The sequence below is a fragment of the Cyprinus carpio genome, chromosome A4 (assembly GCF_018340385.1).
Source record: "Cyprinus carpio isolate SPL01 chromosome A4, ASM1834038v1, whole genome shotgun sequence".
Lineage (NCBI taxonomy): Eukaryota > Metazoa > Chordata > Actinopteri > Cypriniformes > Cyprinidae > Cyprinus > Cyprinus carpio.
In genome coordinates, this window is record NC_056575.1 from 17563677 (window position 1) to 17577450 (window position 13774).

General features: G+C 42.7%; 1 protein-coding gene across 1 annotated transcript; it reads right to left on the minus strand.

Annotated features, from left to right (window-relative positions):
* Positions 1-5344: 5344 nt before the first annotated feature.
* Positions 5345-13279, minus strand: LOC109107609. Its single transcript, XM_042736836.1, has 5 exons — positions 12502-13279; positions 9594-11243; positions 8797-8890; positions 7371-7436; positions 5345-5643 (listed from the first exon to the last, which is right to left on the minus strand). The coding sequence occupies exons 1-5, from the start codon at positions 12577-12579 to the stop codon at positions 5408-5410; spliced, it is 2124 nt and encodes a 707-aa protein (XP_042592770.1). The 5' UTR covers positions 12580-13279; the 3' UTR covers positions 5345-5407.
* Positions 13280-13774: the final 495 nt, after the last annotated feature.

Here is a 13774-nt window from a genome sequence, read left to right on the forward strand (position 1 = left end):
CGGGACGAGGAAATAGCAGCTGAAAAAGCCTGACTCACTGTTCACTGGAGGCACTATTTCCACAGCACCTTTTGCACCTCCTGCCAGAGAACAATAGCTTGTCATTCTAAAAAGTAATAAAAGTAATATAGCCAAACATACCGCATATAGTCACTCTTTAGTGTAGAGGTATGTTGACTTGATCAGACGATATCACTCTTATAAATCAGGCTTGTTTGGGCATTCAGTTGTGTGTGAAATTTCAAAGAGTAGAACAGATCCAAGGTGCTAAACGCAAACGCGACAATCATAAATATGCTAATTAATGTGACGTCATCTGCCGCCACAAGTCTCACAAAATCCTGTGGGAAACACAGCATATAGACAGTTTGGTGTTGAGTATTCAAAGTTTTGATCGTGGTATTGTTGTAGTATTGTTGTTGCCACCGTCATGTCATATAGACGCTGCATGTTTCACTGTTAAAGTGAAACCGCTTTGTTTGGCTTTCCAAGAGAGGACAATATCTGCTTCGTCATGCTTGGAGCTGATCTGTGCTGGTCACTGAGGAAATACATCATCCCTTGCACTGTGGATCACTGTAATCGCTTTCACTATGGAGAAAGCGGATCCAGACAGGGTCACTACATGGTTGCTTCCAAGCACAAGGTACACTCCTTTGTGTAATCACCTGTCAAGCACCCGATTCTCAAGCCTCTGGCCTCGGCTCACTCTAGTCCGTGGCTCGCTCTAGCCTCTAGCTGCTCACCTAGGCCTCCGGCCACTCTAGGCACTCCCGGGGCCGCGGATCTCACTCTAGGCCCCTGGCTGTGGCTCACTCTAGCCTCCTGGCTGGCCGCTCACCTCCTAGGCCTCGGCTCACTCTAGGCCCTGGCTCACCTAGGCCCTCGGGCCTCCGGGCCATGGACTCCACACTAAGGCCTCCAAGGACTCACTCTAGGCCTCCTCACCTAGGTCTCCCGGCTGTGGCTCACTCTAGGCCTCCGGCTGTGGCTCACTCTAGGCCCCTGGCTGTGGAGCCCCTCTAGGCCTCCTCGGCCACTTCTAGGCCTCCGGCTGTGGCTCACCCCAGGCCCCCTGGCTAGGGTTTTCCACCTCTGGCCCGGCTGTGACTCACTCACTCAGGCCTGCCTGGGCCACTCTAGGCCTCCCGGCTGTGGCTCACCTCTAGGCCTCCTACCGTGGCAGCTCACTCTCTAGGCCCCCTGGCTGTGGGCTCACTCTAGGCCTCCGCCTCACTCTAGGCCCCCTGGCTGTGGCTCTCCACTCTGCAGGCTCCTCACCACCTCTTTAGGCCCCCTGGCTGTGACTCACTCCTAGGCCTCCCGGCCGTGGAGCCACTCTAGGCTCTGGCCGTGGCTCACTTCTAGGCCTCCGCCTCTTCCCAGGCCCTCTGGCTGTGGCTCACTCTAGGCCTCCCGCCACCTCTAGGCCTCCCGGCTGTGGCACACACTCTAGGCCTCCCTGGCTGTGGCTCACTCTTAGCTCTGAGCTCACACCTGTGGCCCTCGCCCCACTCTAGGCCGTGGCTTCACTTCAAGGCCGCCGAGCCCAGTCCAGGCCTCCGGCCTGACTCACTCTAGGCCAGCCGGCCACCTCCCCAGGCCCCCTGGCTGTGGTTTCACTCTAGGCCGCCGAGGCGCCCACTCTAGGCCTCCTCACACTCTAGCTCCGGCCAGGCCACCTGGGCCGCCACTTCTAGGCCTCTGGCTGTGGCTCCCACTCTAGGCTCCCCGCCTTCACTCTAGGCCCCCTGGCTGCAGCTCTCCGGCCAAGAGCTCACCTCTAGGCCTCCGCTCACTCTAGGCCTCCGGGCAGTGGCTCACTCTAGCCTCCCGCTGTGGCTCACCTGGCGGCCTCTTGGCTGTGACTCACCTCTTAGGCCTCCGGGCCACTCTAGGCCTCCCCTGGCTGTGGCTCACTCTAGGCCAGCTCACCTAGGGCACACTTAGCCTCTAGGCTGTGGCTCACTCTAGGCCTCCCGGCTGTGGCTCACTCTTAGCCTCCTCCGCCGTGGCTCACTCTAAGGCCTCTGGCTGTGGCTCACTCTAGGCCTCCGGCCACTCTAGGCCTCTCGGCCGTGACTCACCTCTAGGCCTCCGCAGAGCCACTCCCTAGGCCTCCTTCACGGCTCGGTCAGGCTCAAGGTCACTCTAGGCCTCCGGCTGCGGGCTCTACTCTAGGCCTCTTAGGCCTGTGGCTCACTCTAGGCCGGCCAAGAGCTCGCCCCCCCAGGCCTCTCACCTCCTAGCCCGCCGTTGCTCACTCTAGGCCTCCCGGGCTGTGGCCTCCCAGGCCTCTGGCTGGGCTCACTTCAGGCCTCACTCTCGGCCTCTGGCTGTGGCTCACTCTAGGCCGCAGGTCACTCTAAAACTGCTCACTCTAGGCCGCGGGTCTTCCTGGGCCGTGGCTCACCTGGCGGCCTCCTCCGGCTGTAGGACTCACTTCAGGCCTCCGCCACTCTAGGCCTCTGGCCGTGGTTTCACTCTAGGCCATGAGTGGCTCACTGTAGGCCTTGCGTAGCTAACTCTAGGCACTCTGCTCCTCTAGGCATATGGCTGGTGACTCCACTTAGGCCTCCGCTCAATCTAGGCCTCGGGTGTGGCTCACTCTAGGCATCCGGCTGGGCTCACTTTAGGCCGCTGCAGCTAGACTCTAGGCCTACGTCACTTAGCATCGGCTGTGCTCACTCTAGGCCTCCGTCACTCTCGGCTCGCTCACTCTAGCCGCCGTGGCTCCCTCTAGGACTCGGCTGTAGGCTCACATAAGGCCTCCGGCGTGTGGCTCACTGATAGGCCGCACGCCGCTCACTCTTGGCTCCGGCGTGGCTCACTCTTTAGGCCTCCGGCTGTGGCTCACTCTAGGTCGAAGCAGATCACCTCTAGGGCCTCCGCTCACTCTAGGCCTCCGGATGGGGCTCACGTCCGAGGCAGCCGTGGATCACTCTTAGCCTCCGCTACTCTAGTCCTTCGTCTTGTGGATCGACTATAGGTCCTAGGCTGGGCTCCTCTAGGGGGGGGGGGGGCCCCTTTCCGGCTGTGGCTCCACTCTAGTTCCGACGCAGCTCACTCTAGGCCTCCGTCTTGTGGGCTCACTATAGGCCTCCGCTTTGGCTTAACTCTAGGCCTCCGCTCACTCTAGGCCTCCTGCTGTGGCTCCACTCTAGGCATCCCGGCTGTGGCTCACTCTAGCTGCCCGCGGTCTCACTCTAGGCCGCCGCTCACTTAGGCCTCAGGCGCACGCTCCTTTAGGCCACGTCTCACTCTAGAAAATCATGTTTATAATGGATTTTATGGTTATGGCTCGTCGGCAACCGGCCAGTACAGGCATTACACAATATGTTAAGGGCGTAACATTTCCCGTCACACGCTTGAGGCATTCGGCCAATCACAACACAACTGGATAGCTGGCCAATCAGAGCACCACCTCTCTTTTCAGAGCGATGAGCTTTGTAGACAATCAAACACAATATGTAAAAAAGTAAAATAATGTGTTTTTTAACCTTAAACCACATAAACACATTTCATTACAACAATACACAAAATAATGTACTTTTTAGCAGCATCATGACCCTTTAAGCCATTCAAGCGTGAGACAGCACAGAATAGATTTCAATGCAGCATACACACACTGTGATAGACCTTTTCTGAAAGAGATTTAAATGCGTTACTCGTGCGTTGTGATAGATAATTTCTGTTCACGCCGGCGCCGCACACACATTCTTGTAATTGCTACTAAGTGAGGACTACCAGTTCTGATTAACGGGTTAGTTCAGCCAAAAATGAAAATTATGTCATTAATGACTCAACCCTCATGTCGTTCCAAACCCGTAGACCTCCGTCCTCTTCGGAACACAGTATAAGATCTTTTAGATTTAGTCCGAGCGCTTTCTGTTCCTCCATTGCAAAATGTATGTACGGTATACTGTCCACGTCCAGAAAGGTAATTAAAAAACATCATCAAAGTAGTCCATGTGACATCAGAGGGTCCGTTTAGAATTTATTGAAGCGTCGAAAAATACATTTGGTGTCTCAAAATAACAAATTATGACTATTTTTTTTCCTCATTTTCTTCTCTTCGGGTCTGTTGCGAGCGAGTTCACAAATAGTGCAGTGACGCCGCTGGACGTATGACGCTGCTGACGTGTTTTTCTTGTTATTGGGTGCACCGAAAACACGGCTCAGCAGCGTCGTACGTCCAACAGTCACAGCAGTTCGCGCGTTCACAACAGACCCGGAGAGAGAACAAATGATGATAAAGTCGTAACTTTTTGTTTATTTTTGGAGCAAAATGTATTTTCCGATGCTTCAATAAATTCTAACGACCACTCTGATGTGTCACATGGACTACTTTGAAGATGTTTTTATTACCTTTCTGGAGGTGGACAGTATACCGTATATAACATTTTCAATGGAGGGACAGAAAGCTCTCGGAGCTAAATCTGAAATATACTTATACTGTGTTTCGAAGATGTCTCACGGGTTTGGAATGACATGAGGGTGAGTCATTAATGACAGAATTTAGATTTTTTGCTGAACTAACCCTTTAACATAGAAATGCACCAACAACCTATTTCTGGCCACAAGATGGGTGCCCTTATCCAATACACTCCTTTGGATTACGGAAAACACCAAAATTTATGTAAACGTTTTTCACCCATCCAAACTGAGGACCGGCGCGCACTTGGGTTTTTTAATGATTAATAGGTAAACTAAAGATTTGCTGTTTTCCATTACTGAATATTAATAATGTAAATCTGTTATGACAATGCACAATGAGGTTGTCACCATTAACAGGACATTGTTTTTTATTGCAAAAACGTTTTTGAATAAAAAGTGCAAATTGGTTATTTCAATCAAGGGAGAAGTTGTTTGTTTTATTTCCACTAAACTGTTTGGTTACTGACATTCTTCAAAATATCTTCCTTTGTGTTCAGCAGAAGAAATACATTCATACAGGTTTGAAACAACTTGAGGGTGAGTAAATGACAGAATTTTCATTTTAAAGTGAAGTATCCCTTTAAGACATTATGGAAACAATTAAGCCTAGTATTATTAAGTTCTGTGTGACTTTTTTTGTCACTTAAGCATAAAGCAATAGTCTAAACTAACTGTTAAGTTAGGGCATTGGTTGTAATATGAAATATGATTAAGAACTTTTAAGGTTGAGCACACCTTTTATAATATATTGAGTGTCAAATTCAGAAGTGTATGCTTTTTTTTTTTAGAAATCATCATTCCTGTTCCCACGGTATTAAACACAAGCACGGCAGACATTAACAACTTAATACAATAAACCAGCATTTATTATTATGTTCAAAGTGCTAACAAAATGAACAAACTAACAGACAATTCACCCTTTTAAAACACGGGAAATACAACAGAGGGAGGAAATTCAAAGTCAATTCATTCATAATGCAAGCTTTCTTTTAACTTTAAGAATTTCATTGTATACAAAATACTTCACGTCTTTCCACGTCCGAGCACTTAGGACTGGAGACTCTTTGGCAATGCACATCAGGCAGTCCTGCTTTCCTGGAACCATTTTAAGGGCGACTGACTTGGCAAGGCGTCGTTTGACTGCCGTCCTCTCCTGTTCATTCCAGGGTCTCTTACCTCGGTTCTTGACTACCCTTTCTGGAGCATCTATGAAACAAAAACCAAAAGGTGTATATTAGAAGTTGAGTTGATAATAAATTGAGACCTTATTGAAGTTGTATAACCTTCTGAACCCTGCCTTGATTAACTAATACTAGTAGGCAAGGCATGTTTATTTATACCGCGCATTTCGTACACAAGGCAACTTAATGCGCCTTACAAAAGAAGATATGTGAAATTACAATCAGGTTAAGGCAAACCACATACTTTTTTTTTTTTTTTTTTGTAAGGTAACATTCTTTTTGACCCATAAAAGTTAGTTGTAAAAGTAGTAATTTGTAAAAACCTTTTTGTCACATTTTGACTCCGAAGGACGGCCATGATGACAAAAATACCTATTTCGTCACATGTTGACTAAAAGGTTAAAATTAGGTATAAGACACAGGTCTGAGATACATTTTTGCTCTTCTTGATCCGTCGTTTCCGAGACGCTTGAAGAAACCTTCCTACAAAGCTCCCTGAAAAACTATGCGTGAGTGTACCTGGACAAAAGCCGCTTTAAACGCAAAGGGTCGTTACACTATATATTGATTTGAATTAGTTAATAGAAGTTAAATCATAAATAAATTCAATTTGTGATTTTATCTGTGAAAGCATTCTCACTTTACAGCATTTTAACACAAGTGCCAGTGCTTTTCACAGTACTGTAGCTTTGCAGGAAGGTTTCTTCAAGCGTCTCGGAGACGTTCCCGCAGTTCTTCTGGATTTAGTCTGTCTCAGTTTCTTCATGTAATCACAGACGGACTCGATGATAGTGAGATCAGATCAGACCGGCTGTTGTCAGACTCCTTGTTCATACACACATCTCACTGGATTATTACAATTAATTAGTTGGCTTATGGAGATGATTTATGCCAAATTTCATGCTTGTTTCACCAACTGAAGTATTTTAGTGAAAAAATTAATTTATCTGCTGCACTCTGTGTAGCTCTTTGGGGAGCTCCAAAAGGTTTATCACGCGAGGTTGAACTGTGATTCTGTGTGTGGCTTATAGACAACTGCGGGCCTATGTGTACAATTTTTTAATTTAGTTGGAGCGGTTTTTATTCAGGTGCGCTTTTACGGAAATTTTTTACTCGAAATTACGGCAGATATATTGTAATTTATGTTGAAACGAAGTGAAAACAAATCAAATCTCCCATTAAAATGCAAGGTTGAAAGATGACCTTCTTGTATTTCTGTTAACATGGTAATAGATTACTGTTCTACAAAGTATTAAAATTAAATTCATGCATGATAACAGTAGAGCTGGCTCACTGGGCCAAAGTCATGGGAGTGGCTTGCAGAGCTGTGCATTGTGGGAGTTGTTGTCTTCCATACAAATACGCCCTTAAGTCACGGTCTGTCTTTTCTCTTTCAAATACGCACCAAATTCTAAATTTGTGTTCCATTTCGACTACATATATGACCCACTTACAATAAAGATTAATGTTCCAACGGGTGAAATTTCCCTTTTAAAGTACAATGCACAAACATTAAAGCAAAATATAATTTGCCATAAATTTAACAATGTCTTGTTATTATTATGTCTGTTGTTTTGTAATCTATCATGTATGGAGATGTTCAGACACACTTTTATACACTTTGAGGATAGACCTTCGTATTTGATTACTGATATTTTGGAATGTAAAAAAACAGAATGGACCCCTCCATGAAGTAAAAATACTTGACACTGATTTCAGAACACTTAATTAGTGCCAAAGTTACAAACTTACCATCATCATGTTTTTCTGCAGTTCTCTCCATTTGTCCTCCACCTATCTCCTGGTGCACCAGTCCATCTATAAAAGAACATGTTTTGATAAGAGTCAAAGCCCTTCATCTGAATCTCAAAAATACACCAGTACTACAGCAAAACTCTATAACTGCAAGATGATCTTTTAGTTGAATGAAATTGCCCACAAACACGACAATGGTGCACAGGGCCGGCCCGGACCAATTTGCAGCCCTAGGCACGATTTTACCTGGTGCCCCATGCATCACAGCCCATTTCACCCCGTCATTGTGATCATGATTATTTAGCATATATATATGCACAAATAGCAAGAGCATTACATCTAGCATTCAAGTTAAGTCACCTTTCCCCTTATATAGCTTTTTTTTTATAATACAGATTATTTCAAGGCAGTTTTACAGTGATAACAGGGAAAATAACACTAAAAAGTTTCGCTTCTCCTGTACAGCAGATCTAGAAGAAAATAGTGTCATAGTCCAGCTTCAGTAAGTTCAGTGATGGTTTAATTTTGTTGTAAATAAGTTATTAATTTAGTTCATTTATATATATCACTCTGGATAAAACAGTGATGTCATCGTCCAAATGTCACTCATGCACAAACTATTCATTGAGCACCAGCAAAAGTGTTTGTTTTCCAGTTGATGGTAGCAATCTTCCACTAAACTATGGCACGTTTCATGTATTCTTTGAAGTGAATTTTACGTAAAACATTGCTATTTTATTAAACCTGTATATAAATATCATTACTAATTTTGGCAAAAAAAAAAAAAAGCCATATATCCCCCAAAACTGCACAAAGAGTAAAACTTTAATTAAAAAAGTGATAGTAGGCCTAAATGCGTCTAAAAAACTGACATGATTGTTACAAAATCACACTGTCTGCAGCTTCTGGAGAATGCTGAACAACTGCTAGCATAAAGTTTAAGGTGAAAATAATTGCCATTAAATTATAGTATCTTACTACTACGCAATTTGATAAACTGTTCATTCATTCCACCACTTTACCTCAGTCTTTTATCCTCTTTACCCTTTTATCCCCTTCTCTTTTCGACACTGCATCTATTACAGACTATATAGCTAATTTATAATGTGTGATGTAAATTCGGCCATCAGTCAGGAAACTTTCACCGTGTCTAGACCTGGCGTGAGCTGCCAGGCCCAAGCGCTCTCAAAGAAAGGCAGTGCTGTCTGCCGGTACACTGGATGCGGCGAGAGGAGACGCTAATGAACAAATGATCGCAACTCTTTGTCACATTTAGGTTGACCATACACAAAATCAACAAATCGTAATACATTGTAAACGTCACGCATCAGGCTTATTTTTTTCCACAAGATTCAAAGTTTCGATTTTAATACAAGAGCATAGCGTTCCTAATATGACTACTCGTGTGATTTTTAGGACATACCTTCATGAGCTTCCTGTTGAATTCCTGCATCTGACGTCCTTCTCTTTTTGACACCTTTCAGATCTTTAGTTGGGGTGGCTGCGTGTCTTTTTGCCTGTGAAAATATTCACAGTAGGAAATTGCTCAACGTACTTTTACAGTGATATTAAAAGAAAGTCAAAAATATGCAGATAAATAAAGAGACAGAAAGTCAGAAGGAGAGATGAAGACAGATAGAAGAGCGTGTAATTGGAAGAGGGAGAACTTTAAAATTGTATAATAATATAATGTTTCATTTAACATTTAATTTCAATGTTTTGTTTCTTGTGATGATTGTGTTTGTTTTTAATTTATGTAAAAGCTTAACCAGGGATGCCCGTCCTATGTACACGGCATCGGTTGTCTAAGTGTAACAATGCCTAGTGTATTGTCCCCGTTAAATAAAAATAATTTAATTACCACTGATAACGGAGTCCAGTGTTTGCAGACTCTTCCCTTTGAGTGACTCTGCTCCATGCTCCATCAGAAGTTTGCCAATCTTGGCCATTTGGAATGTTTTATCTGTCTGTCGATAATACTCGCAGTGGACTCGGATATCATGTCCCATAAAACGAGCAACTTGCTCAAGTTCCTGATTGCTGAGGGTCGAGAAGCTGACATAAGGTAGCGACGTGTTTCCTCAGCCTTGTTGATCTCAGCAGTTCTGGGTTTTTGGCCTTGCTCTCTTCTGCATATCTTCTGAGGCAGTCACACCCACGGAGATTGGTTGTTGTGCTAAGCCTGGCAAACAGAAAGGGGTTCTCCTCAAGTATGCCAACTTCCCTCCGTTTTTCAACCAGGAAGTCAAGCGAAGCTTTTGTGCGCTCAAGAAGAAGGATGGGCACCTTTCTGCCTCTCTTTCCACGTGTCACCAAACGTGTCAGTCTGTGGCTCATTTGTTTTTCCACAGGCGATAGAGTCTCATAAATGTCCTTATTAACAGGACCGGTGTCTGCTTTTAGATATGTCTCAAGGGTTAAACGTGATGCTTCTCCTTCACGCTTCTTATTGAACACAATTATTTGTGCAAGAAGGCTCTCACTTAACTTCCTGTATGCTGTAGTACTCACGCGCTCTGTTAACTCTGCCTTTGCCTCATCCTCAACTTTCCTCAGGTAGTTCTGGAGAGTGATAACATCCTCTGTCAGAGGTACAGTGTCTTCTTTGCCCCACCGCCGTTGCTCCAATGAGCTATGAGCATTAGTAGACACATGAATGGACCATGAGCTCTCCAGCAACTCCTTGAACTTTTTTGCCTTCTTCTCAGTTTTGACATCAGAGTCCATCAAGCAGTGGCCTATCCAGGCTTCAGTGGCCCCTTTGAGTGAAAACCCAATTTTAACAGCTGTAGATGGCTTTCCATATTCGTTCTTGTTTACATCATAGTTTGACACGTGTCTGGCTGCTTCAATTGGCAGTTTAAAATTTGCTGGATCACAAATGTCTTTAAGAGTTTTGGCACGCTTATCAATCTCCTTGGCAGCCAACATAAACCGTCCTAGTTCTCTCAGCTTTTGTGCAATGTATCTGTGCTGAGATTCTTCACAGCCCTTTTTTGCAAATAATGCATCTCCATACGCACAAATCATCTCATCACTTCTGATGTGGGAGTGGATGATCTTTTGTACTCCTTGGCCTGATTTGATTGGAAGTAGATGTGAGGAAGATTTTTGTACTCTTTTGCCTTTCTGTCTTTCCTCTTTCCGTTCTCTACATGACTTCTCATGTCTCCAGAGTTCAGTCCTCTTGAACATTGCGTAACAGTGTTGACATGGTAGGTAGCTCTCTATGTCTGCCTTCTCAGAGGGCCGTTTCCATACTACAATCTCACCATTTCCTTCCTTGTAGACCATGCGATTGTGATGCCAGTCACCCTTATTACGAAGGCCTTCTATCAGAATCTTCCTTTGTTTTGAGCCAACTGGGAAACTAAAAGCATAGGTGACATCGCGTTCCATACTTTGTTTTCTTTCTAGATGTCTAGCTATCTTCAACTGAGCCTTTTCACAGAATACACAGTAATGGACTTTGTCCCAGACTCTGGCACCATCCTTTGTTATGCTTCTTTTAACAGTAATCTTTTTATCATCTTTAAACGTCCTTCCTTTTGCTTTTGACTTTATAGCTTTTTGAACTGCTTTACCTTTGGCCTTCTGGTTCTCAGCTTCTCTGGTGCCAGTTTCACTGGATGATGCATGACTGTTATGCTTCTCTGGAGTATTGTGGCAGGATGACTGGGACTCTAGTGCAAGCAACTCATCTTCACTGGATGGTGGCGATGGAGATGGTTTGTAGTCCTCATCCAGTGGATCTGCATCAGACCCACTGGATGACAGAAGCTCCTCTCTGAGCACCTCGTCTTCTCTGGATGGTGGTGGTGTTGACGGGGGGCTCCCAGGTTCATCACCACGACTCTCTTTGCAGTGGTCCTTTTTGGCATTCACAGCAGGCCAACAGAGTGAAAGCAAGGAAAATGATCAATTAGATACAGATACATTAGAGCAGGGGTCCTGAATTAAAATTTCACCAAGGTCCAAAAAAAAAAATGATACACTACAGGCCAAAAGTTTGGACACATTACTATTTGTAATGTTTTTGAAAGAAGTTTCTTCTGCTCATCAAGCCTGCATTTATTTGATAAAAAATACAGAAAAAACAGTAATATTGTGATATATTATTAAAATTTAAAATAATTGGCTTTCAATTTATTATACTTTAAATGATCTATTTCTGTGATGCAAAGCTGTATTTTCAGGATCATTACTCCAGTCTATCACATGATCCTTTAGGAATCATTCTAATACGATGATTCATTATCAAAGTTGGAAACAGTTCTGCTGTCTAATATATTTTCATAACCTGTGATACTTTTTTAGGATACTTTGATGAATAAAAATAAAAAAAGCAAATGTTTTAAAAATAGAAATATTTTGTAACTGTTCTTTTTTTAAAATAACTCAATACTTTTATTCAGCAAGGATTGTGTTAAATGGATAAAAAGTGATAGTAAAGATGATTTATAATATTAAAAAATATTTTTTTATTTTGAATAAATGCAGTTCTTTTTAACCTTTTATTCATCAAATATATTAGACAGCAGAACTGTTTCCAACACTCATAATAAATCAGAATATTAGAATGATTTCTAAAGGATCATGTGATAGACTGGAGTAATGATCCAGAAAATTCAGCTTTGCATCACAGAAATAGATAAAGTATAATAAACTGAAAGCCAATTATTTTAAATTGTAATAATATATCACAATATTACATTTTTCTGTATTTTTTATCAAATAAATGCAGGCTTGATGAGCAGAATAAACTTCTTTCAAAAACATTACAAATAGTAATGTGTCCAAACTTTTGGCTTGTAGTGCATATATATATAATTTGTCAATCAAAGGTCCGGAACATACAGGTTAATTCACAGTTATATGGTGATTTGAAAATAATGCAATTAATTGAATCCTGTTAATATAGATTTCACAAAATATTAAGTTATCACAAAACACACAGATGCAGATCAGGCGATTGACATATTTTTATATGAATTTGAGCATGATGAGGGGCCAAGTTCACGGAGGTCTAAAAGGCGATTGACATACTTTCAGTCACTTATTTCATTAAACTGTACCAAAGCAACCTTAAAATCATATTATTCGCAAAGAAGAAAAAAAAAATACTTACCCGAGCATTTTCAAATTTCTCTTCACACTTTCGGTGGCAACTCCTTAAAGTTGTAAGTCTTCTTTCAAATCTGTCCATGTTTCCTTTCAAATCTGTCAATGTTAAATCGTGGATGTCGCGGTCAGAGAGTGAGGGTCAGAGGGGTGCGTGCAGGTGCCTGAACACTAATTGGTTAACAAGCCATCAGCGGGAGGGGGGGGGGCAGCTCATCATGTCTGTCTACATTTCTCCTGATACAGCATCAGAATCCCACATCTAACTTTCTGATTTATTTATTGAGGAACTTTAAGCACAAATCAAAATATATTAATGATAAACTAGAAAATTAACTAAAAATAACAAAAATATTTTTTTCTTAAACATGCTTTTTTAGATCATATTTATGAAATGTTGATTATGTATTGTTGATGTTTTATGTCTGTCATACTCTGGTCATAAAAGATAATATTACAGTTTTTCTGAATTGCTAAAACACATTTCTTGAAACTATCACTCATGTACGGTTGATTTAGTCTTATCATTAGAAATAAGTGTGAGCAATTTTGAGTCGTTGTGTGTAAACGATGACAAGAGTGTTGCAGTTGTGTTTAACTTTTGCCTGTCTGTGTTTAGAGTTTTGAAACATAAGTGCATCACAGTGTGAAATGTGTTTTAGTGAGTGAGAATGTGTTTAGAAGAGTGCATGAGATTTGCAAACAGTGTTTCAACTACCTGAACTTGTTTAATGTTTTGCAGAAAGAGTGATTTATTTGACAACCTGGTTCAGGCTATTGAGAATTTGGTTCAGAGAATGGGGTTTAGTGTTTTTAGCCATTCAGAAAAACTGTAAAGAAAGTTTGAGAATCTGCCCATCATCCCCAACACAGGCCTCAGGCTACGGATACATTAATCCGGATACATTTGAAAACGGCGTTTTCATTTTAAAACGCTCTCCGTCCACACTAGCGTTTTCAAGCGTTTTCCAAAAGTGATCGCGAGTAAATTTGCTTTCATCTTTGCAGGACTGTGATATGAAGAGTGTACAAAGTAACACATCTATAGCAGTAGTGTGAAAGTGCATAGCACATAACGTGCATAATACCAGTTTAAACACGGATATCTATTGGTATAATATGCGTCACATGACTAAACTTGTGTCATTGTTTTCAAAAGCCTCAGTTTTCACAGTCCACACTACAACACGAAAACGGCGTTTTCAAATTTATCCACTTTGGAGAGCGTTTTTAAAAAGGAGAGAAAAAGAAGCATTTTCAAACGAAAACGTATTAGTGTG

Coding starts and splice junctions, on each gene's coding strand:
- LOC109107609 (XM_042736836.1), bottom strand. CDS start 12,579: ATGGACAGATTTGAAAGAAGACTTACAACTTTAAGGAGTTGCCACCGA. Junction 11,244..12,501: donor AGAAATTTGAAAATGCTCGG/GTAAGTATTTTT, acceptor AATGCCAAAAAG/GACCACTGCAAAGAGAGTCG. Junction 7,437..8,796: donor TCAACAGGAAGCTCATGAAG/GTATGTCCTAAA, acceptor GTTCTTTTATAG/ATGGACTGGTGCACCAGGAG.